Below are 26620 nucleotides of genomic sequence, written 5' to 3'. Positions count from 1 at the left end.
AATAACATTAAGCAAGTTACTTGTTCCATTTACGTTAAGAAACAGCCCAGTTCTGGGTATTCACATGTTGGAAAACTAAAAAAGAATAAAAAGAAAAGTTTATAGGAGATTCTATGAACTTTTCCTACAGAATTAGTAATAATAATCATAATGACAATAACAATAAAAAATGTCTGCTAAGTAAAGCCTGTGGCATCTTGAATTGTGATTTTGGGCATGTTAGCTAACTGTTGTCTTGAGGCTTAATGTTCCCCATCTGTAAACTGGGAATCATACTGCACATAGTAGTTGAGAGGATTAAGCAGTTAATATATGACAAATCACTAATATTGAGTAAGGACTCAGTCAAGATTTGCTGTTATAGTGATTATTGTATGAAATGGAATGATGTCAATTGCAGGCATGACTATATTTAACATGATTTTGAGGCTGCATCATTCTTCAGCTAAGAAAATTCTTTGCTTATTTTTAACCTAAGCAAATCTCAGTAAAGAAGTGGACTCCCAATTACAACCATCCTATTTTTATATAAATGGTTGTCCTTGACTTAGACCCAGTCCTTCTGCCAAAGCAGCTGGTATTAGATATATCAATGTAGAAGGGAAGAAAAATAGAAAAATCCGTGAAAAACAGGAGTAATGTATTGACTCTGGAAGCACATTTCCAGGAAAACCTGGACTGCCTAATTATGCACCAATCCAAATTTTCCTCTTTATTTTTTTATTTTTATTTTTTTTAATGTTTATTTATTTTTGAGAGAGGGAGAGACAGAGGATGAGTGGGGGAGGGGCAGAGCATAAAGGAGACACAGAATCTGAAGCAGGCTCCAGGCTCTGAGTTGTCAGCACGGAGCCCAATGCAGGGCTCGAACCCATGAACCACGAGATCATGACCTGAGCTGAAGTTGGACCCTTAACTGACTGAGCCACCCAGGCACCCCCTCTTTATTTTTGATTCATTTATTTATTCAATAAATATTTACTGCATGCCTACGACATGCCAAGCTCTTGTTTTTGGCTCTAGGGAAATATTAATGACCAAAACAGGCTAAGCCCTGCCCCCACAGAGCTTACAATCTGTGCACTCAATACAGCAACAGAAAAGATCAATTCATGTAGTGATAAGTGCTATCACTAAATAAAACATGGTAATGGGATATAGAGTGATAAGGCGGATGGGTAAAGAGACTACTTAACAAAAGTCTCTCCAGGGAGTGGACTTACCAGCAGAGGGCAGGGTGGTGACAAAGAGGCAGCCTGGCAAAGACCTGGGGAATGAACATTGCAGGAAGAGGGAAAACCAAGTACAGACACTGAGATGGGAGTTCTAGGGGCAGAAATGGCAAGTGTGTGCCATTTGCAACGATGTGGATGGAGCTGGAGTATATTATGCTGAGCAAAATAAGTCAATCAGAGAAAGACAAATACCATATGATTTCATTCATATGTGGAATTTGAGAAACAAAACAGATGAACATATGGGGGGGGGGGGGAGAAAAAAGAAAAAAGAGAGAGGGAAAGAAACCACAGGAGAATCTTAAAGATTCTTAAGAATTCTTAAAGAACAAACTGAGGGCTGATCGCAGTAGGGAGGTGGGGGATGGGCTAGATGGATAATGGGCTAGATGGATGGAGGGCACTTGTGGTTTTTTTTTTTAACGTTTATTTATTTTTGAGACAGAGACAGAGCATGAATGGGGGAGGGTCACAGAGAGAGGGAGACACAGAATCTGAAATAGGCTCCAGACTCCCAGCCGTCAGCACAGATCCCAATGTGTGGCTCGAACTCACGGACTGTGAGATCATGACCTGAGCTGAAGTCGGATGCTTAACCGACTGAGCTACCCAGGTGCCCCAAAGGAGGGCACTTGTTATGATAAGGCTGGGTGTTGTATGTAAGTGATGAATCACTGAATTCTACTCCTGAAGCCAATATTGCACTGTACGTTAACTAATTAGAATTTAAATAAAAATTTGAAAAGAGAAAAAGACATTAAAAAAAAAAAACTTCGGCAAATTAATGCAGGGATGTCTTCTAACTGTATTTATGGTTGTGGATGTGTGATATAGTTAGTGTTCAGTTATTTGAATTTAAAATTAAACCAGAATACTTTTAAATTTTCATGAAAAAAAAAAAAGGCAAGTATGGGGCTGACAGTTCACAAAAAAGAATGGTGATTGAGGTTAGACAAGAAGGCAAAGGCCTGATCTGTAGGGCTTTCAGGTTAAAGTAAGGAATTTGGCCTTATTTAAATTTCAATGGGAAGTCATTACAATATTTCAATAAATTGATGGAATTAGATTTGTGTTTTAAAAGATAAGCCTAGCTACTGTGCCAATAATGGATTACAGGGAAGCAAGAATAAACACAGGGACATTAGTGAGCAGGTTGTTGGAGTGAGCCAGTCACAAGGTTAGGAGGTAAGGATGAGGGTGACATGGGCAGAGATGGTGAGGAGTATTTGGGAGTTAGAGCTGTCAGGACTTGCTGCCATATGTGGTAGGTAAAAGCGAGAGAAGCAACAAGTATGACCCCAATATTTGGGCTGAGCAAATGCAATGGTGGTGCTATTTACTTAACATAGGGAAATCTTGGGGAAGAGAACCCTTGAGAAGAAAAAACCTAGAGTTCTGTTTTAGACATAATAAGATATTATTAGACATCTAAGTGGGATGTCCAACAGATAGCTGGATAAGCATGTGGTGTTCAGGGAGCTGGAAATAAACAGAAGGGAGTCCTCAGGATACAAGTGATACTACCAGACTGGATGAAATCAGTAATGAGAGTGTGTAGATGAAGAATGCTGAGAGCTCTAAAGCCCACCAACATGTGGAGGCCTGGCAGAAAAATAGGAGCCAATCAAGGAGCAGAGGAGGAAGGGTCAGTGAAAAAGGAGAAAAGCCTAGAGAAGAAAATGTTTCAGGAAGGAGAGTTCAAATGCTGCTGAGGGGGTCAAATTAGGTAGATGGGAGAATGACCACTGGATGACTGTCTGGGTGGGTGAGATGGGGGTCAGTGGTAACTTTGATAAATCTTTCTAGTGGCATGGTGGGAACCAAGGCTTGACTGGAATGAATTTAAAAGATATTGGAGATGAGAAGGTGTAGAGAACAAAAATAGGCAACTCTTTGGAATTTGTTTTGCTGCAAAGGAGACCAGAGAGTCACTAGAAGTAGGTAGAAGGGAACTTAGGGTCATGAGAGAGATTTCTTTTTCTCAAGACAGATGATTATAAAGCAAAAACAAAAAATAGTAGTGACAGAAAAACTAGTGTGAAAAGATGATTGCAGAAACTCATCATAAGCAGGGACAATTATTTCTTCCATGGAGATGGCTGGCATGGTGGACCACATGGTAGTGGTGAGTTTGGTGATGGAAAGATGAGGTAGTTCTCCCTTGACTGCTTTGTTATACTACCTTCAGGTAAACCCACTGGAAATTAATTAGGGTTACAATGTTTTTCAAATATTAAATTTCTTCTGTGAGAATTGGTAAAACCATCAGACATCCTACATTAGTATGGATATACTTAACTGGCTTGTCTCTACTAATACTAAGGACCAGTAACCGTGAAGAAATGAGACCCTGTGAATTTAAAGATGGCTGCAGAAAGTTCAGAGCAAAACGAAGAAAATATGTTCAAACACTTGGCTTGCAAACAAACTTCTGGAATACAACCAACTTTTAAGCTTGTGATTGCTTGTATCACATTAGAACCAAGGGAAAAATGCTAATTTAACAGGCTGGCAAGCTGAATAAATTACTGTAAGTGATTCTACATTTAGTTTCTTGTTAATCTAAGTAAATTAGTCTGTGTAATCAGAATGAAGCCCAATACTAAATGTTATACTGTGGTTTATATGTTTATACAGGCAATACTGTACACTGTTTTAAAGTGTAGGAAAACACAGAACAAGGAGCCTACACTTTCTATTGAAATTTTAAATAAAGATATTCCATTTTACCAGGAGATCTGCTTCCAGGAAACTGCTAAGTGGACTTATAGTCAGGTAAGATTCAGGAATACTGGGTTGATGAACTGTGGACTATTTTCTTCTGAGTGCCAAGCAAAAAGGCTTCCTGGGAACTCAGTTAATATTTGATAAATAAATACATACATAATCATATGAATGGAAACCAAATATTGCAACTTATTCTGAAATTATTTGGCTTCAAATGATTTTTTGTCATCTCCTCATATTGAATATATATTCTCAAAATACAAATATGTGCCATCACTGAGGAATTCAAAAGAATGTGCCTGAGTCTTGGGAGGTGAACCCCAAAGAGGAGTTCCCAACATATTTTGCCAAATGGCAGCATGTTTTGTACAGGTGTCATCTCCCAAGTCAGTGTTCTGAAGAGGCTGATCCTTGCTTTGATGTGTATATTTTGGGAGGCTTGTAAAAAAAACATAACATTACATTTGGAGTCAAATATTGTATAGATTTCTCTAGCTCTAAATATTTAGCAGTGACATTTATTTTTCCTTTCTTTGTAGTTCCTTTTTTTCTCCATTTTTTTCTTACTATATTTATGTTTTCCTTTATATCCTTGAACATTTTTATAGTAACTTATTTAATGTGCTTGCCCCCTAATTTCATCATCTCTGTCATTAATAGATCTATTTTTATAACTGTTTTTTTTTTCTATTTATGGATCACATTTTCCCTTTGCTGTGAATGTCTATAGTAATTTGTGTTGCATAGTGGATGTTATAAATATTATATTGGTAAGTGTCTGCATACTGCTGTCCCTCTTTAAAGAACACTGAATTTGTTTTGGCAGCCATTAGGTTTATTGTGGAGCAGCTTTATCAGTTGTAGGATTTTAAGCTTTGCTAAGGTCGATCTAGAGTAGTAATTACTACAGCTATATTTTAGCTCTCTTCTGAGGTTTTATCCTTCCTCGATCACTACTGAATACTCTGTATTCAGGGAAGCTTTTTCACTCTGGCTGCTTTTTACAATTTTATTTTATTTTTTCTTTTTAGAGAGACAGAGAGAGAGAGTATGGAAGCAGGGGAGAGGGGCAGAGGAAGAGAGAGAGAGAAAGAGAGAGAGAGAGAGAGAATCTTCAGCAGGCCCCATGCTCAGCATGGAGCCCGATGCAGGACTTGATCCCATGACCTTGGGATCATGACCTGCGCCGAAATCAGAGTTGACACTCAACTGACTGAGGCACCCAGGTGCCCCTAGCAGTGGCATTTATGATACAACTTAGCAATGTTCTGTTATTTTACAGTCTTAAGAAGTTCAGAATTAACGTTCAAAATTAGTTTTTCTGATTTCAGAGGTTGAAGTTAGGTGTTCCTAGAAAGTAAAGCAACTCATAACTGTGTGAACAGAATTCCAAAATGGAAGCTCCAACAAGTGCTTTGGGAAGAGGCAGCCTCAATGGGATGCCGTGATTAATTCCAAATGTGATTTTTCTAAAGGGAAATATTTACGTGTATTTCTTCTGGAGCAATTTGCTTAGCAAAGAACTCAACCTTTACATCATATTTGATAATGCCATCTCCATCCTGGGAGTTCCATGAAGGCTTACAAATTCTCAAAGGAATGGATGACAAGAAGGCATATTTTACCCCTACATTCCCACATTCAGTAAACTGAAGTAGGGAGAAATTTATTTGGGTGTTTAACTTAGACTGCCTGTACTATATCAGTATCAGTATTTTACCAGGTAGACTGCACTTAGAGATATTAAGTAACAAAAAGCATTTAAAAATTTTCCCAGCATGTCTTTCCCACCATGTGATTTAGATGAGAATGCACTATAAACTAGGCATCTTTCTGGCTAATTTAAGTACATAACCCATTTACAGGGTTTAAATATTTGCACAACTTACATGAACATGCCCTCTGGGGTCATTCGTCCAGCTTGAATTAAATAGACTCCAAATCGAAACCCCACTGCATAGGCGAAATATACAAAAGCATGGCTGAATGCATAACAGCTTCCAACGATCTGTGCTTTCTTCAAAGTATTTCTGAAAAGCATAAAATTTACTAAATAATGGGACATGAGGTATAGCAAGGTAATTTAAATAAATGTAGAGTAATGAATACAGAAGATTAGCCATATTATCATTTAAGGCCATGTTATATATCATTAAGCCATGTTATACATTTTTCTAAGAATGAGAGAGAAAGTGAGTTTTTTAAAATAATAATTATCATAGAGAAAACAGAAAACAATGATTCTCTCTATAGCTATACACTCTATAGCTCATTGTAACAGTTGCCTCTGTATACTTTCAAATGAGAGGACAAGTCTGTGAATGAACAGCTAATGAGACTTGAAGAGATTTGGTTTTGAAGCATTTAGAAATATTTTCTATTGTAATCTTTCACTAGCACAATAAACAGTGGAAATTAAAAGGTGGTATCAATCACAAGCATGAGTGTAAAATAAAATAGTACAAAGCTATCTCTCTGATAAAGTAATACAAATAGTATCATTAAGTAAATGTGATAAGGAGGACTAGTTTAAGATTAAAAGGAGTGATCACATTTGTTATGTATACATTCATTTTCAAATATGAACTATTTTAGAGATTCAGTATAAAGGGCTGAGCAATCTTATTTTCTTTCTTGAATATGTTATTTCCTCAATTTTGTTTCAGGAAAATAATAAAAATGTGCATAGTTCATAGCAATGTGGGAGGACCTAAAATTTTCTACTTGTGCTTGTTCTCAGTTCTCCTCTTGATGAAGTCATATGAGAAATTCTGATATGCCATTATTAGGAATGATTCCAGAGCAAATGAATTGGCAGGCAAACCACTGCAGTCATCCAGGAAGGCTGCCTTCACAGGGACAACTATAGTTAGTGAATGGACTCAGTATGAATCTACAATCACCTGTGCTGTGTCTGAAGCATCTCCTCATATGTTCGCTCAAAGGCTTTTTCCCTTGTTAATGACACTATAGTCCGAATATTTCCCACAGCTTCAGTTGCTACCTTATAAAATAGGACAATAAGATAGAGAAATAAAATTAGTAATGGTTAACTTCTCTGTCTGTGAATTCCAGTCACTAATACTGGGGGCATATTAAATAAAGCATTAAGTCAATAAGTTTTCCTGACAAGTTTTCTTAGCTTCTTTTTTTCTTTCCCAAAAACAATACAGGAAAATAACATTTTAGGATAATAGGCTCAAGGACAATTTTTAAAAAGATTTAGTCGGCTGATCTAAATTCAGTCCCCTTCAGGTCTTCACTGAATTTCTATTTAAACTGGTTCCAGGGGTGCCTGTGTGGCCTAGTTGGTTAAGCGTCCGACTTTGGCTCAGGTCATGATCTTGCAGTTCGTGGGTTTGGGCCATGCATCGAGCTCTGTGCTGATAGCTCAGAACCTGCAGCCTGTGTCTCCTTCTCTCTTTGCCCCTCCCCTGCTCACACTCTGTCTCTGTGTCTCTGTCTCTCTCAGAAATAATAAATGTTAAAAACAATTTTTTAAAACTGGTTCCATAGAGAGATCAAACATTAGCATTATGTCATTTGCAATTGTGCAAAGGAATTATGAGATAATTCAAGAAGACAGTAAAAAGAATCAAATAATTACTTACTTGTAATTATTTGAGAAATTGTCTGACTCTAGCACAGAAATGCGAATAGCAACCCCCCAAAAAACTCAGAAACACTGCAGTGAAGTAATATGGGTATGACTATTAAATGCTGCATAAGATACAGCCATTTCTCATTTTGATGTTTGTGAACTTAAAAGATATTTAATTCATATATAATTAATGATTTTCCATATTTATATAATTTTTGAAAAGAAGATTCCTTCTTTTTTTTTTTTTTTTTTTCCAACGTTTATTTATTTTTGGGACAGAGAGAGACAGAGCGTGAACGGGGGAGGGGCAGAGAGAGAGGGAGACACAGAATCGGAAACAGGCTCCAGGCTCTGAGCCATCAGCCCAGAGCCTGACGCGGGGCTCAAACTCAAGGACCGCGAGATCGTGACCTGGCTGAAGTCGGACGCTTAACCGACTGCGCCACCCAGGCGCCCCCTGAAGATTCCTTCTTTTAATCACATGGGATCCAAAATGGAAGAGACTTTTGGCTTAGAATAGCTTGTTGGACATGAGAACACACGTTGACTTGAAAGAGAAACTTCCTGCTTTCACATTGTTTCTAGAATGGCAGAGTGGATTGAGGGAGAGAGGAAGACCTGGATGGACGCCCAGTGTTATTTAAAGAATAGCTTGGGTTACAGGAGAGAATCAGATTTCTGGAGGTGGGCAGGACATCCAGATTCTGCTCTCAATTTTGACTTTGAGTTGTTCTAAATTCTCATTAATTTCAAAGTAAACTCAAAGAAACCTCCATTTGTAAAATACTATGTAGTATGCAAGAAAAATAGGTGAAAGTGCTAAAACCTTGAGGAAAAAAATGAACAAAAAAATCTTTAAGTCTGAAAAGTAAAACATTTGATGATTTGTCCAAATCTACATATGCAACTGAAGAAGGACCAATGTGCTTTATTTGGTATTTGGTAAATAGATTAAAAGCTACTGAGGAAGACACAGACTGTTTGATTAGAGTTACTGACTGTATAGTCTGAAATTATTCTAATAATATGAAAAGGAAAAATTAAGGATACGTATACAATTAAAGCTCATGACATAAAAATTAAGATGAGTAAAATACAATCAATTAGGGCCCCATTAATTTTGGAATTTGTGATAATTTTCACCACAGGGAGGGCCAAACAACTTTTCTCTGTCTCTGAGGCAAATATATGCTAAATAATTCAGTCTCTGCTGCCCAGACATTCCAAGTGTCCTCATCTAAGTCAAGAAAGGTAGAAAGGTCCAAGGGTCACACAAGCCGAATTTTGATGAGTCATGTGCTTGGCATCCCTATTCATGAATATTCATGCTATTTATAGTGTGCCAGTGGTGATAGTCACTGTGATATAGACCATAACTGGTATTAAAATCATTTCTATAATCAGAGGATGTTCACCCAAGTGATAAAGTTCTTTGAAACTATATCATGAGAGGAATAGCTTAAAGACCTGGGGATGGGTGACTAAGAGGAGACTTGGCATTTAACGATGTGGCTTCCTAAAAGCTGCCACAAGAAACAGGCTTTGGACCTCTACTGAGATGAAAGCCAAGCAATGTAGAAGGCCACCAAAAACAAATAAGTAAACAAACAACCTCCTCCAAAAAACCCCCAAAACAACCCCAAACTGCCCACGAGCCAAAGGCTATTCAAAGGTAGGCAGCTTGAGAAAGTAATGCACTGCCTACCACTGGAAGGAAAGGACAGGTAAAAGACAGACAAGGGATTCCTTCTTTAGGTAAGTGGTTGGATTAAATGATATTTCTTTTAATTCTTACATGTTATGATATTATAATACTAATGTTTCCCTAAATCTCCAATAGAATGATTTATTTTTATAAATAATGATTGATCCTGAGAAGCTTAAATATGACAAAGCATTTTCCCAGTATTTAAATTATTGTTCATTTTAATCAGTATAAAGATGGTCCTTGTTTCTAAAGCCTTATTTTAGGCACTATCAATAGTAGCAAATTGCCTTATTTTCAGTAACTGTTATATTTCCTCCTCATTTTGAAAAATAAAATAACTAAAATCATTTAAGAAAATTTAATTACCCAACAATCAGAGAATGGGGAATCATGATGTTAGCAAATTCCCCCATGGTAATATGGCTGGCACCACTGAGTGCTTACTGTCTTCCAGACACTATCCTAAAGTGTCTTACATAGAATAATGCTAAATGTTATATGTACTACTTACAAAAATCTGAAAATGGTATTATTATTATTACCACTTTACAGAGAAAGAAATTGAAGTTCAGAAAGGTTGACATACTTGCTCATATGATACATTTGTTAGTGATAGAATCTGAATTCTAATTCAGCCAATTTGACTCTAGGGACTATGTTCTAAATCATGGATCCTACTACTATAGCATGTCTACACCCCATCCTAAACTAGTCTGTATGCATTTCAATGAATGTACTTTACAGATTCCTAAGAAAGACAGTTAACATACTGTAAAAATGGGAACTCTCATTGTTTTCCTCTTAAAATGTTATGATGGTAACAAGTCTTTATTTTACCTTCCCAGCACGCTTAAATTCTTGCTTATCCTTATTGGCAAATCCAGTCATAGCTGTGGCTTCAATCATTCCTGTCAGAGCAAGTATTGGAGCAATACTCAGAATCAAGAGTGTCATCTCCCATCCATATATGAAGGAAATGATAACTGACAGTCCCATGTTAGTTGCATTTTGTGTTAAGACACCAATCCTTGAACCTGTTACCTATAATCAGACAGATTTGGGGGGAAAAAGTCAATTAATTTTATATTTACAAGAATTTCTAGTATAGTTTCTTACAAAACAAGACAGGCTTTCTTTTTTAGGATTTATACTTACATTTTTATTTTGAGCTTGTACTTAGAGATTAAATAATACCCATACTTTATTTTTTTTAAAATTTTTTTTTTTTTTTTCAACGTTTATTTATTTTTGGGACAGAGAGAGACAGAGCATGAACGGGGGAGGGGCAGAGAGAGAGGGAGACACAGGATCAGAAACAGGCTCCAGGCTCTGAGCCATCAGCCCAGAGCCCGACGCGGGGCTCAAACTCACGGACCGTGAGATCGTGACCTGGCTGAAGTCGGACGCTTAACCGACTGCGCCACCCAGGCGCCCCAATACCCATACTTTAAAAACTGTTCTCTACTAAGGAGTGATTATGCTTTGTTTACTTTATGTTGGATATCGTTGTCCTTTGACATGTCCCTGTCATTCTCTGAATATGTCCTTACTTTCTGACACAAAAAGGTTCTCCAGACTCTATCCCTGGAATCTAACATTTCTTCAAGATGTCCTAGTTTCTTTCGGTGGACAAAGTTATTTAGAAGTAAATATATGGTGTTAGTTGTGCTAATTATTAATGGAGTATCAGTGGACAGAACTGGTGTGTGTGTGTGTGTGTGTGTGTGTGTGTGTGTGTATGTGTGTGTGTGTGTACAGATGTATGCACAAACTGAAATCTGTATTTTTCTGTTTATGTATCTTGAAGTCCATGAATTCACATCAATATCTCCAATACCAATCCAACACCACAGAGTTATTTTCAGTTTTGTGCCTTCTTATATTTGTTACCCCCATCTGCAACAGTGATAAACCTGGCTCCCATCTTTAAAGATTTATGTGATCAAGCTCTCTGTAGATAACCAATCTGACATCATGGCCCCTATTTATCTCCTGTAGGGATACCCTTCTCATTCTGCTCTGGCGTGGCTTTCCCACACCAGGCTGCCACCACACAAGGAAGCGTAACTCACCATATGTGGACTCCAAAACCCAACATTCCCCTTTCTCCTACAATGATGGAGGAGCTGGCACTCTTGGTCACTATACCACAGTAGTGCTGAATTGAATGATTGATACTATATATTAAGAGGTATGCTTTGGATATTGTATCTTGTATTCCATTTTGAGCATTTTATAATTTGATTTCATTGAGAAAAAGTCTAAAGCAGCATTATCAAGATAGAAAAGGAGTTGGAAACATCATGGTAAAAGGTAACTTAAAGAAATTCTAAAAGAAAATCTCAAAATAAGTAGAAATATCTTTATAACTATTTTACAAGAACTAAATGTCTTATGAATCAACTTTCAGTGGGACACATGATAAGTAATAAACTGAAATGTTAAATTCCTTTAGTGCTAGGATGAAAAACTGAGAACCCCATTTACCTAGAAAAACAGGTATAATCAACAAAGATATCAATTCATATTTTAAAAGATTTATTTTGTTATGATCATGAAAATATGACCATTGGAAAAGGTTTGGTATATGTTAAAATTTACATCCTTTCAAACAAATACACAAACATATTCAGATTGGGTTATTGTGTATATGTAGCTTTGTATCCTGCTTTTATCCCTTTACATTATAATGTAAGCTTTTTCCTGGGTCACTGAATAGTCTTCAAAAAATATTTAGATTGCTTCCAACTTTACTAAAATAGAGACGTAATGAGCACCTTTGTGCATAATTTTTATGCTCATTTTTTATTTCCTAATGTTGAAAACCTAGACTAGAGGTATATGTTAAAGGGTATACATTCTTACATTCTTGATAGATATTGTCAAATTTCTTCTCTAGAAGATTATATCAGTTTTTACTAAAGTACCCCCAAATTAGTATCATCATTACAAATAACAACAATAAAAAGCCCTACCTCCCTAAAGGCTCTGTCTTATTCCTAAAAAAATTTTTTCTGGCTTCAGCTTCAAGACTGTATTTGGTAATCTGCTATTTCCCCTTTTCTTGATAAACTATTAAAGAAAACTCCAAAAATGTAAAAACAAGTAACAATTGCAAACATCAAACAAACCATTAAATAATGAAAACTAAGACAACATATAAAGTATTTTAAGTGTCTTAGCATGTTATATATTAACTCTAAGACCTATGAGGCTGAAATATGAATGTCATTTGCTACTTAATACTGATTTACATTCTGTCTCTTGACAGTTGAAGGATGATGCCGGAGATAAAAGATGTTGAGATGTTGTATGTTATGGGATGGATTGTGTTTCCCCCCATCCCAAATTTACATTTTGAGGTCCTGACTCCAAGTTTCTCAGAATGTGGCTATATTTGTATTTGAGATCTTTATTTTTCGTTTATTTATTTTTGAGAGAGAAAGAGAGAGACAGTGCTCACAAGTAGGGGGAGATGCAGAGAGAGAGAGAGAGAGAGAGAGAGAGAGAGACAGAGAGAGAGACAGAGAATGCGAGAATGCGAATCAGGCTTCAGGCTTTGTGGTGTCAGCACAGAGCCCAATGCAGTCTCAAACCCTGCATCAAACAAACTGTGAGATCATGACCTGAGCAGAAGTCAGATGCTTAACTGACTGAGCTACCCAGGTGCCCTGGAAATGAGGTCTTTAAAGAGGTAAAGTAAGTTAAGTTCAAATAAAGTCTCTAGTGTGAGCCCTACTCCAGTATGACTGATGTCCTTATAAACAAAGGAAATTTGAGGCACCTGGGTAGTGCAGTTGGTTAAGTATCCAACTTCAGCTCAGGTCATGATCTCACAGTTCATGAGTTCGAGCCTCATGTTGGGCTCTGTGTTGACAGATCAGAGCCTGGAATATGCTTCAGATTCTGTGTCTCCCTCTCTCTCTGCCTCTCTTCTGCTCACACTCTATCTCGCCCTCTCTCTCTTTCTCTCAAAAGTAAATAAAAATTAAAAAAAAATTTAAAAAAAGAAAAGGAAATTTGAATGCAGATATGTACTCACATATGGGAAGGACTATAGGAGGACACAGTAAGAAGATAGCTATCTACAAGTCAAGCACAAAGCATTCAAAATTAAACCAATCCTGCTGACACCTTGATCTTGGACTTCCAATCAGAACTGTGAGGAAATAAATTACTGTTGTGTAAGCCACCCAGTCTGTGGTAACTTTTGTTATGGCAGCCCTAGCAAATGAATACACTTAACATGTTCCTCTTCTCCCACCTAGCTGCCTTTTAGGGATGGTGGTAGAATAAGAAGAATCTGAATTTAGTTTTCCTGTTCCAGGAAGAATTAACAGAAAAAACAGACATTTGGCCTTGAAAAATATTACAAGAACTGAAGGAAAATAGAACAGAGTCTTAAAGACCTAGAGGATAATGTAACTGAAAAGAATTTAGGACTGGAATCAGAGGAAATTTAGTTAAACTTCCATAGATTCTTTAGCAACATGCATGAATATACAAATTTTTCTTGGAAATTAAAAACAGGAAGTCATGATTAAATAATTCTTGAGATAAGAATTATTTATGGATTATTACTATATCTATGGAATTTTGCTAAATGTAGAAAATACAACTTTTGTAAGAAAATGATAGTGTACAAAGAGGGATGGCTAGCATAAGAAAATAAATGACAGAAAACTCAGTATGCAATTGTAGAAATAAAATTCCATATGATAGGATTTCTGTTTCTGGTTAACATGGAGTAACAGGAAATAGATTTATCCTCCCATCCGAAACAAAGGCAGAGATAGGAAACAAACAGGGTGAACCCTATGATTGCCCCAGTTTGGCCCTTGAAAGAGCTTCCAGGCTAAAGTGGAGGGTGAGTGAACTAAGATAGAGCCTAACAGACTCCCAAAGTTAAGTAGATAAAACTGAGAATCTGGGGCATGGAGAATCTCAAGGAAGCTAGAGTTTGCAGTATAGAACACCAGAGAAGAGAGAGGTACACAGAAAGAGAAATATGGGTATCTGCAGAGGCTCCTTCTTGAATATTCAGCTAAGTAGTGCATGTGTGAGGGCTGGGAATAGTTTCCAGTCACACCAGTCAGACTGGAAAACCTCATGTCCTCATAGGGCATTGGGTAGAGTATGTAGAAAGGTCTTACCTCAGTAGGCTCTTGTCCTAACAAACCTTAAAATAAGACCCAAAAGGATTAAACTGTTCCAGGTAACTGAATTCCAGAGAAAAAAAAAGAATATTTCTAGAAATATAAAAATATCCAGCACCCCAAAATGTTATATTTACAATGTGTGCCATCTTGTAAAAAATTACCAGATATGCAAAACAGCAAAACAGGACTCATGATGGCATAAAAATCAATCAATTAAACTAACCCACAACTGACACAAATGTTAGACTTAGTAGATAATGATATTAAAAGTTATCATGGTATAACATATATTCAAGAAGTTAAGAGATAAGGAACATACAAAAAAGATCCACATCAAATTTTACAAAGGCAAATTTCAGAGTCCATAAAGTTTTATTGGAGCACAGTCATGGTCTTTCTTTACCTATTGTCAGTGGCTATCTTAGAATTATAATGATGGAATTGAGTAGTTGCTAGAGAAACCGTATGTGCCACTCTCCTCACTTTGTACTGTTGCTCAGTGTGCTACAAATCTGTGATGCAATTATAATTTGACAGCATGTTGAATGCCACATGAATTGCTGTACTGTGACATTTTATCTTAGTTTTAAAAATTACCATTGTATGTACATCATCTAAAAATAAGAAAGGAAGAGAAGAGTAGACTTTGAATGTCCTTTTAAGGCATAATGGACTGTGGATTACTTTTTCTGATCAGATATCACAATGTTGTTTTTATTATGCTATAAAGTACTACATAGTACTAAAAATATATAAAATAGGTCAACATTTTCAGATGAAGCACTCATCATTATATTCTTAATTCACAAGAAACCAACATTCAGAAAATTTGGAAAATTTTAAGTGGAATATCTGATTTCAGTAGAATTTCTTCATAAAACTGAAAAGTGAAAATGAAGCTGACACCAAAGTAAGTTTCTGAGTGGCTCATTCATTAGTTAAGCAAAGAAAATCAGTTATGGATAATGAGTTAATTAAATCATGTTTAATTGCAGCAGAGGAAGAAATGTGTTTAGTGAGCTTAAACCTATTATCAGATGATGATTAACCTTTTGGTAAGAACAGTTGCTCAAAAAGTGGACAACATTGCAGCAACACCAACAGCAATAAAAAACCAGGTAGCTTTTTTGAATAGTTTTCCCTGGCTCTTGATGAGTTGACATATGTTACTGGTACTGGTACTGGTAAATCAGGAGCCAATGCTGAGTTTGAAGTGACTAAAAAATTTGTTACTACGAATGGTCTGTGTGGAGCAACTACAGGTGATAATATTTTCAAAGAAGTTAAGAAAAAATGAAATCAGTATAAACTGAAGTGGAATCTATTAAGATATATTACAGCTGATGGTGGTAAGATTTATAGAGTAGAAAAAAAAGCTTAGTTGGACAAATTTACAAACTGTGAAAATGTAAGATGTTTAAAGCCTAAGTTTATTTCCTGTATTGTTTATCAGCAGGTATTTTGTGGAAAATAACATCACACTTTATTGGACCAGTATGGTCAATGGTGAAGCTCATTTACTCTTATAGATTTAACTATTTTTATTTCTATTTTTGTGAAATATGGAAGATGAATATCTTGACTTGTCTTACCACACAACAGTTTGAGGGTTTAGCAATGATAAGGTTTCACTGAAATATTTTGAGTTCAGGGTTGAGACTGAAATTTTCCTTTACAAGAACTACCTTTAACCACTCTGGCTTTGGATATTAGCTTTTGCTGTAGACTTGGTAATGTTTCTTAATGAATTCAACCTAGAATGGTAAGGCAAAACAACAATTACTTGCCAATGTTATACTATGGTAAAGTCATTTTGATGATTGCTAACATTTTTTGAATCACAAAAAGTATCAAACTGTTTTTATATACTTCCTATGTCAAAAAGTTAAATCAGGAAATGAGGTCACCCCTGTCCAGGGAATGATATTCTAGTTCTACCTAATCAATTCATCTGGTTCTTGGAATTAATAAATGAAGTTTTTATGATTTCTTCGGGCTATATAATTATAGTTCTGATGAGAAGAATTCTTGGAACTAACATTGTATCTGTCAGTGCTATATCAAGTGCACATTGTGGCATGAATAACACACTTTCTTGTGGACAAAAATGAGGTAACCCTTTTGGGTGATGAAAAGGGGTTGCTAAAATATACAGAAATAATACCTTGTAATTTTGTGGAACCTAGATTCCCAAGGAATCTAAAATGGCTTTGTACCTTTAATAACACTATATGTTACACAGAAAATAGTCTGTTGACAGATGTATGGCAATAAGCCATAACCTTGGGCTGAAATAATATCAGTTAAATTGGTTGTATTCAGTAAACTATTTCAGGAATCATGTTGTTCCATGACTTTATTTTACTAACATGTTTTTCTCATGACTCTCAAAGTACCAGAGTTTCTAAAAATGGCTAAGGGTGTATATACTTTTGGCCATTAGTAAAGGTTACAAAATAATATTTACTATTATTAAGGAGCTAGTTTGTGAACACTTATGCTAATATGTATGATAAAATAAAATTTAACTGAAATTACATGATGAAGAAACTGAAATGGAATATGCCTTAAATTGATACAATAGGAAATATGACCCCGAATAATTATTTCCTAATTCATCTCTAGTCTAGTGTGTGTTTGTGAGAAAATACATAGTAGATAAACAGGATTGGTAAATAATTCTTCCTTCTGCAGAAAGAGTATCCATTCAAGTTAGATATGAACCTACCTTTACATTGCAAAGCAAGTGTTTGTGTGAATTAATTACATGGTAGTAGACATAGACTTACTCTTACAAAACTTCTTTTCTTATTCTGCTTTCTAAATTCAACAGCTTTAAAATCTGCCATCAGTAATTCAATCATTTATTCTTTAGCTATTACTTTTTATTCAATGCAAATGGTCTTACTTGCCCAGAAATTATTATGAGACCAACATTTACAAATTGGAACAAGAGTTTCCAGTGATCAAACAGAATTAGTCAGATGCTTGTAAGCAATCAGGCTGACAAATGTTTTCATTAATTTTTCTCAATGAAAGACAATACTATTTGTTAAAAACAACTAATGAATGTAAGGAAAGTAATGTTGGTCTTTCAGTTCTAATTTGTTCTTTTGGCTGAAGCAAATACTTGCTAAAAGAGATGATATAATATATATAAAACATGGCTGCTAGCAGAATTTCACTGGGATTGTAAAAATGTTGAATGATAGATAGTAAGAAAAAAAAGAGCACAGTAAAGAAAAAGAAAAAAAAATGGCAAATTTTGTGGAATGGGGATTCAACTGGAATTATAGGGATATTTCTGCCTAATATGTGAACCCTATAATTCCTAAACATAGAAATTGTCATTCTATTATGCTATGTAAGATTAATGCTACGCTCCTTACTTAACTATTAAGTGAATATTATTCATGATTTTTTCCACTTATGCGAGTAAAATTGATTCCTTAGCCTTATTTAAAAAAATTAAAAAAATTTTTAACGTTTATTTATTTTTGAGAGACAGAGAACGACAGAGAACGAGCAGGGGAGGGGCAGAGAGAGAGGGAGACATAGAATCTGAAGCAGACTCCAGGCTCTGCGCTGTCACACAGGGCCCCATGCAGGGCTCGAACCCATGAACCAGGAGATCATGACCTGAGCCACCCAGGCGCCCCTATTTTAAAATTTAAATTGTATCTAATAAATTTAGGGCATTGTCTTCCAAATAATGAAAAAGAGTTCAGAAAAAAAAAAAAAAAAAGATGATGCCACTTTTCCTCTTGAACTCTTTCTACATCAAAACATTAGTTTTTTGGGGCGCCTGGGTGGCGCAGTCGGTTAAGTGTCCGACTTCAGCCAGGTCACGATCTCGCGGTCTGTGAGTTCGAGCCCCGCGTCGGGCTCTGGGCTGATGGCTCGGAGCCTGGAGCCTGTTTCTGATTCTGTGTCTCCCTCTCTCTGACCCTCCCCCGTTCATGCTCTGTCTCTCTCTGTCCCAAAGATAAATAAACGTTGAAAAAAAAAATTTATAAAAAAAAAAAAACATTAGTTTTGCAAACCATTATGGATGCACACGAATATTAACAACTGTAACCAACTTGTTCTATTATTTGGTAATACAAATCTACCCTTAGAAGGAAAAACTACACTTTCTTCTTTTATTAAAACTTCTAAATTTTGTGTGTGGGTTTTCATTTTGTTACTTTTTCTAGTCTTACTATTTAATTCAGAGCTCTTTTCTCTAACTCATTTGTAGTATCTTCTTTAGTCCTCTGGTTATCCTATTACAATTGCTAAATCTTTTTTTCCCCCTTTTTTTCCTATTTTTTATATGAATATATATAGTTGACATACAATGTTATTATTAGTTTCAGGTATACAATGTAGTGATTCAATGAAATCTTTTTTTTGTTTTGTCTTGTTAAAAATATCCAGAACTGAAAGGTTTCCCTCTTTCCTTTATTGAGAGCTCCCAGTTAGTCTTGAGACTTGCCTGGTCCCCTTAAAGATGTGGGTAATCTTAGTATAGCTCACAAATACGCACTGACACATGTGTGTGTACAGGTATGTATGTGTGTACACATATACACAGAATACACACTCCATTTAAAAATAAAAACAATGTACATACTCCTTGGATTTGTGCTATATCCATGGCTAATATTGTTGTCAAGGCTCCTGTGCTGTTTTCCTTATCATCAAACCAGGAAATATCCTAGAGAAAAAGGAGAATTAATATACAGTTATAAAAAACAAGACAAAACAAAACAAACATTGTTATCAAAAAGATTGTTCTCTGATTTATGATTCTGCTCTAAGTCAGAAGGCATTTACCTTCTCCCTCACTCACAGGTATTTAATTCTTATAAATAGTATGGATCAAATGACTTTTGTTTCTTACTTCACAAAGATCTATACTTAGATACAAAATGAAGAATGTAAGCCCAGTATCTTGGAACCATTACCAATGCTACAGTACTGTATAATAATCAACATCAAAAATGGTCATTTTGAACCACTAAGTAAGTTGTAATTTCAGTGAAGAGCAGACTACTTAAAAAGGTAATGCACAACATGATTTAGAAATATTTCCAAAGCTCTCTATCTAAACTGATTAATGATAAAAAGTCTATCTCCTCTTTAGGACCCACTTGGGCAAGATTTTCCCTGATACTTCATATTACTCCTGAGATCCTATAACCACTGGGCATTGCGAGAGGCTAAAGAGGCAAAGAGGCTGATGTAAAACCCCTGTGGCCAAGAAGCATGCAATCTGAAGGAGATAGGTCAAAAATACAAGCAATAAAAGCATAACATTATAGCCAATTTCATTTTCAACAGCAAATAGAGATAGCACTTCTTAGCATTTCTCAACCTGAGGCATTCTGATTTCCTTTTATTAGCTATTGAATGTTTCCTCCCACTTACTCAAACCACTTAGATCTCTTGTGGATTAAAATCATATGGAGCCTGTCTCTGAAAAATGACTTATTTTTAGTAAGTGAAAAGCCAAAGAATTGTTGGCTTACAGCTCAGCCAGAGCCCTGACACCCAGGTTACATGTTTCAGGCAACTAAGGAAAAAGAAGCATAACAGATAGAGGGCTGTGCATTAATCATACAGTTATGTGAGAAGAAAGTTCCCATGGAGGAATATGACAAGAGCAAGGGTGGGCACAACCCCAGCATGACAGCACTACTCTGTAAGCCCTTGCACTGGGAAGCTGTCCCAAAGAGTTGAGGGTCCAAGATGCCCAAAAGGGCATCCTACAGAAATCACAATCTGCACTACCAATTGTCCCTTTGAAAACACAGCCCCACTCATGAGCCTAACATATCGTGAACATACATCAGCAATGATAATAACTATAGCATTCTTGAACTGGAAGACATTACCTGTTTTTTTTTTATTGTTATACTAAAAAAAAATTAAGATAAACTTTACATTTTCTAATTATTTCTTTATTTAAACACGGTATGGAACACACAAAGAATTTTTAGATACACTATAAAGTAAAAATGTAGAAAGATAATTTATTATGGAATATTACATTCTTGATTCTAGAGTATCTTCCTATAACACACTAGGTATAGTATATATATGTGACTAGTCTTAGTCATTATCTAATCTTCAATCAGCAAAATGTCCAAAATTACTTTCCAACAAGTCAGTATTGCGTACTCTAGGCACTGTATTCCAGCATATGCCATATGTGCTAAAACATTTAAGAGTTTCTGGAACATAGCTGGTGTCAAATAAAATTTGGCTTGCTTTCTCTTTTTCTGATGGTAAAATGATTGTAAGTAAGGCTATCAGGTTTTTTGATAGTAGTAAATCCATTTTTTTTCCCTGTCAGTAATATGCTAGAAGTAAAAAATACAATAACACTATGATGCCTACACATTTGGTATGTATTTTCTCAATCAATCATCATAACTGTATGAGGTAGATACTATGAATATCCATATTTTATAAATGAGGAAACCGAGGTACTGAGAGATTAAATAACTTGCCCAAGGCCACATAGCTGGCAAGTGCTAAGGCCAGGATTTGAACCTATGCAACCAAATGCCAGAGGTTTTATTCAACTATCCTGTTCTATCTCCCACTGAACTGAAGCATTACAGTTGAGTTTCATTACCTGTTTCTCCTGTGTCAGGACTTAATACCTCAAAAGCTTTTGGAAGTAGCTTTTTGAGATCCCTTAGTGCTTACCATTAATTCTATCATCTCATGATTTAAAGACCCCCCAAAGAAGCCCTAGCCAATCTAATGTAAAGAGAAACCGGCAAAAATACGTATCTGTTCACAAACCCAACAGATCTACAGGTCAATATTTATCATTAGGAAATATAAATTTAGCTTTGAACAATGAATTATTTACAACCATTGAAGTCAGCAACACTTAGGACATTCTTTTCAAGTGGAAGGATGTCAACTAATCAAATAAAATACAGATTTTATACCTATAAAAAGACCACACCTGATTCCATAAATACTTCTACCTCAAATGAGGTTCCAAACTAGTTATAAAAACAACACAAGTCTCAGCATGCTTTTTAAGCCTTAGAAAGCCTTAGGACAACAACACAGGTAACAAGAGTTAGGCTAAACTGCACATTGGGAGCACCCCTTACTATAGACAAAACTGAAATGGGGAAGATATTTATAAAGAAAAGGCCAAATATCCTATTGTTCCCCCTCCATTTTAAGAAAGCAAAGACAAGAAACAAAAAAGAATGCTGAAGGATACAGAGGGAAAACAAACAATCAGCTGGAAGGGGCTGAGTTGAATTTATGGGGGAATATAATAACATCTGATGAATAGTGCAGAGTTTCTGTGTGTGTCTTTGTGTGTATTTTTGCAGGACCAGAGTTTTTGGCTTAAAAACTGGGGGCTTCTTATGGGTAGAAGCTACTTTAGCCTAGAGTGTTACTATCCAGCTATTCACATGACTAACGTTAAGAAGAGGATTAATGTCCAGTATTAACCATCAAGATACTGGATTAACAATAACCACTAGTTAAATTGGGTGCTGGACTTGAGACTCTTCTACCAAAAGCACACTGAATCTCTAGAAAGGCAGTTCAAAGTAATGTTTGGTTAAGTTATATATTCTTTTGTTCAAAACATTCAGACATTCAGAGAACACTGTTGAAAATCCCTAGAAATTAAAAATAAATTTCCTTGAATATGGAAACATATAAACTCATAAAGAAAAACAAAAATGAGCAGAAACTGTCAATAAGTATGAAATTTTAATTAGCTAATTAAAATTCCACCTTATTTCAAAGATTTGAGGTAAAGACATAAAATGTTCAGAAGTAAAAAAAAAAAAAACTCAAGTTTAGCTTGAGTGAGTTGTGCAGGCATTCACTGGTTTTATAATCCCTCAAATAGATTTTTTTCTGGCTTAAGGAGAGTCTCCAATTATCTCTGATAGGCCTTTGACCAGAATGTCAGGCACCAACCTCTTCAGAGCATCAAGTTGCTATGGGAAACCTTGCACTAGTGGGGTTGAATTTTGTATCTTGTAGTTTCCCAAGAGCACAAAGGCCTGGGCATTTTGTTACGCGGCAGTCCTCTGAGTGCTACTGCTAAAAGTCACAAGAGGTAAAAACTGGTTTTGACAACTCAGCTGGTGTGACAGTAATTCTATTTCTGACAAGAAATGAACTTGGCAGGAAGCTATTTGCTCTTGCACAGGGAGCTCTGGTGACAGAAAGTATGATGAAGGGCTCCAAATGATTACCGGCTTTCAGGGAACCCAATACATCTCAGCCTCCTGAAAGAATTTTAGAAGTGCCAATCTGAGACATTCCTGCCATTTGCCCCTAAGACTCACTTCTCAAGATTACTACTTGATCTACCTATTTTTAGTTATTTCACAGGTATGACTGATCATCTATATATGGCAGGCCAACCCGCCAGCTGGACTGCTACCTGAATTCAGGACTCTTCTCATGAGGACAGAGAGACTGACTGCTTTCAGAAGTGGGGAGTGAGGAAACTTAAGCAGTGCACATGGATGATAACTAGAGGAATTAACTCCTCCTTTTAAAAGATGTTCCCCAATATACTGTAGCTCTTAATTCTTCTTTTCAGTTTTTATTTGGTCTTTCAATCTGATCCTAGTACACTACATTATCCATTAAAAAAAAAAAAAAAAGATTTGTCAAGATAAATGCAAGGAAAAAGGAATGGACTCTAAATATTGTTTTCTGTAAGTTGTATTTTCAAACATAACAATTTTGGACTTGCTTCTATTAGAAAAATTAACTAAGAATTCTAATGTCAGGTGTTGATGGGAACACAAAAAGCACGCTTTCAAAGGATCAAAGGAAAGATTATGTGAAGAAATTGACTTGAAAAACTACAAGAATATTTAAGAACACATTTTAAATAAAATAAGAAAAGGATAAATGAAACACTGACCTGATATAACATGGCTTTAAATGCCAAACGTCTTAATCTCATGGTTAAAATTTCCCCTGCTCTGCCATAAAATAATCCCTGAAAAACAAAAGAAAGGTGTATTTATTCTTAACTCTTTTTTCTATTTCTTTGTAACAGTTAATTACTATATTTACTTATTTATACTTTATTATATTTTGTTGTTATTTTCAATTCAGAGAGGATGACATAAAAAGTAATTATGTTCAAACTTGTTTAATTCATTAAAAGCTTACCTGAATGAAATAACTGACAAAGCAAATAACACCCAAAATGACAAATATCATGAAATAAATCTCTGAATCATGCTTTAATGTGGTTTTATCATCATTTTCAAACATCTGAGAAAAAACAGATTTTTTTATTCAGGTTATTGGAAGAAAATACAAAACAAAGAGAAAAAACTAAAACGTCTATCCATCAGGAATTTTTGACTGGATTTCAACATAAGAAAAAGATTATATATACATTTCCTGGGGAAAAGAACTGCACCATTATTCTATTCACTACATTCATTACATATGATAAAAAAATGATTTGCTGTCAATTTTCTCACTTAGGCTATGTAAATATGAGATCAGACAATGAGATTATCACAGTATATTTTCAAAGAAACTACCAGTTTGTTTGAATTACTATTTCTATTAACTGCTAATAACTTAGGTTTCTTAATATTATTTTATTTAAAGTATTAACCTGCAGTGTGAGGTCTTTATACATGTCCCTAGAAATTGTTCCTATAATTAGTAATTATACATATAGTGGCATCTATATTGACACAGCATAGCCGTGCAAATGTGGGACTGAAGACTTAACGTGGCTCAGTCCTTGAATCCAGCAACTCTCCTGAGTCCCTCAGCACAATCCCAAACTCTTGTTATTTCCTCTCCCTCGTGAGCTGACTGGTAATAAAAAATGGCCATTGTTTGGACTAGTTGAAAGAAGAGTAGTCGTCTTTGTCTATTTTATTGCTTCAGTGCTTTGGAATGCTGATATGGCAGTGGAGTCAAAATTAGAAAACAAAGTAATTTCTTTACTGATTGCCCAGTCAACAAGGCCCAGCCAAGACTTCACAATAGAGGCTGGCTTATCCCCTGAGAACATTAGTTAACCTTCCTATCATGGATCCCACACTATGGGTGACCCACCACAAGTCCCAATTTCCCCATTGCGGAGTCAAAGTACATCAGGTCTGTTCTCTCAGGCTACACTTTGTTTAAAATTGTTAAAAATATTAGCAAATTAGCTTTACTTACAGTTATGATTTTTGCAAAGATGATGGAAAATACTGGATGAACAGCTCCATTTAGAATAGAAGCCAATGTCCCCAGGACCACAGAAAGCCATTCAGACTTGTTTAATTTAAAAATTTTTAACATAGAAACTTCAGGAAGACTTGTCTATGAATAAAATACTTTGGTTAAAACCTCAGTTTGAGAGCGTAATGGAACCTAGAGAAGTTAACCAATCTTAAACAGAACCAATAATGTAAAATATCAAATATAATTAGGGAACAAGAGTAAAAGTAGAATATATCTTAGAAAAATTTCACCACCCATATTACCTGATGTCCTCAACACATACAGGAATCTTATCCCAAAGTGACTCTCTGAGCAATTTATCCTTTTGGTATTTCACTGTTACTATCATTTAAAAATTACAGATTAACTCACAAGTTCTGACAGCTAAGACTCACTGAAGAAATGACAGTCATATTTTCTTTATTCCTGTTAAACTAGATGGAATATTATACCCTAAGATAAGACAAAAATCTAGGTAGAAATGAAGCAAGACAGAAAGCAAGAATTTTACTAGCTAGCATTTCAAGCTTGAAAGCTTTCTAGTTTCATGACTTATTGACAGAAACATTTATCTAATATCTTAATTTAAAGCTTGTTTTGGGGTTCCCATTTGTAAATAAAATGCTGCAATATCTGAGCATATCACTTAAACTGACCAAGCCTCAGTTTCCTCATCTTTCCAAGGGGGATGATATCATTTCCTATCTTCTTGGATTGTTTTTAGAATTAAGCTTAACTCAGTATTATTACAGAAGAAGGATTATATGATGCAAAATCCTAGGTTTTATACAGAGAAAGCACAATGCAAGTAACCAGTCTGTCAGCCCTCCCAGTGGAGAGGTAGCGGTCACAATTATCAGAGGATAAATAATATGATAATGATTTCTCCTTACTCTTGTCCAGCATGCATAGTGGATTTATTTCAGAAATCTAAAATATCTTATGATTTTGTAGTGAGTAATTATTTTGAATAGGAAAGTAGACAGCAAACTACTAGGCATTTCTTTTTTATTTTAATTAAAAAAATGTTTTTATGTTTACTTATTTTTGAGACACCTAATGAGAGAGAGCACAAATTGGGGAGGGGCAGAGAGAAGAAGAGAATCTAAAGCTGTGCTGTCAGCGCAGAACCCGATGCAGGACTTGAACTCACGAACTGTGAGATCATGACCTGAGCTGAAGTTGGACAATTACCTGACTGAGCCACCCAGGTGTCCCTAGGCATTTCATATGTTAAAATTGTCTCTTGGCATTCACTCTAGAAGTAATGACATTTGTGAACCTAATAACAGGAGAATTCTTCGGGAATGATTATAAAATAGTCTGTAATTCTTGTGTTAATCTTAGTTTGGCAACTATAATGTAAACTCTTTTGTTTGAACAATAGAACTTTTAAAGTTCTAAGGTATTTATGGTCTATTTTTAGGATGGGTAAACCACAATTATATTGGGTTACTGAATAATCTATTTCCTTTCTGAAGTTTTCTGAAGATCATCATCACAAAAAGCCTCACTTTTCAGTTAGGTGACTGTCCAATATACAGAAATGTATTTCATTTTTTATTTTTTGAAAATTTTTATTAAAAAAAATTAATGTTTATTTCTGAGAGAGAGAGACAGAGTGTGAGCAGGGGAGAGGCAGAAAGAGAGGAAGACACAGAATATGAAGCAGGCTCTAGGCTCCAGCTATCAGCACAGAGCCTGATGGGGGGCTTGAACTTATAAACTGTGAGATCATGACCTGAGCTGAAGTTGGATGCTTACCCAACTGAGCCCCCAGGTGCCTCAGAATATACAGAAATTTAAAAAGTTGCATACCAACTCTGTCAAGCACTGAGCACAGATTTTCTGTCAAATTCTTTATAAAATTGCCTCATTTTGCAATGAAACTAAGACTTAGTGTGTGCCAGAACATAGTACCAGTAAGTTAGAGACAGTAAATGTAGGAGGG

The 26620-nt window shown here is 35.7% G+C and overlaps 1 protein-coding gene across 1 annotated transcript in view; it reads right to left on the bottom strand.

Moving 5' to 3' along the window:
• The window catches only part of ABCB5 (ATP binding cassette subfamily B member 5), a 140639-nt gene that overhangs the window by 22949 nt on the left and 91070 nt on the right, over nucleotides 1-26620 (bottom strand). The window contains exons 17-23 of the mRNA XM_045495045.1: nucleotides 24625-24768; nucleotides 23605-23709; nucleotides 23351-23428; nucleotides 19046-19129; nucleotides 10109-10312; nucleotides 6866-6966; nucleotides 5852-5992 (exon numbers count right to left, since the gene is read on the bottom strand). Of these exons, the coding sequence (XP_045351001.1) occupies nucleotides 5852-5992; nucleotides 6866-6966; nucleotides 10109-10312; nucleotides 19046-19129; nucleotides 23351-23428; nucleotides 23605-23709; nucleotides 24625-24768 (857 nt within the window). The remainder of the gene's footprint in view (nucleotides 1-5851; nucleotides 5993-6865; nucleotides 6967-10108; nucleotides 10313-19045; nucleotides 19130-23350; nucleotides 23429-23604; nucleotides 23710-24624; nucleotides 24769-26620) is intronic.

Source organism: Leopardus geoffroyi, chromosome A2 (genome assembly GCF_018350155.1).
Source record: "Leopardus geoffroyi isolate Oge1 chromosome A2, O.geoffroyi_Oge1_pat1.0, whole genome shotgun sequence".
In the NCBI taxonomy this organism is placed as follows: Eukaryota; Metazoa; Chordata; class Mammalia; order Carnivora; family Felidae; genus Leopardus; species Leopardus geoffroyi.
Note: the sequence above shows the minus strand (reverse complement) of the source record. Positions and strands in the feature narration are given on the sequence as shown.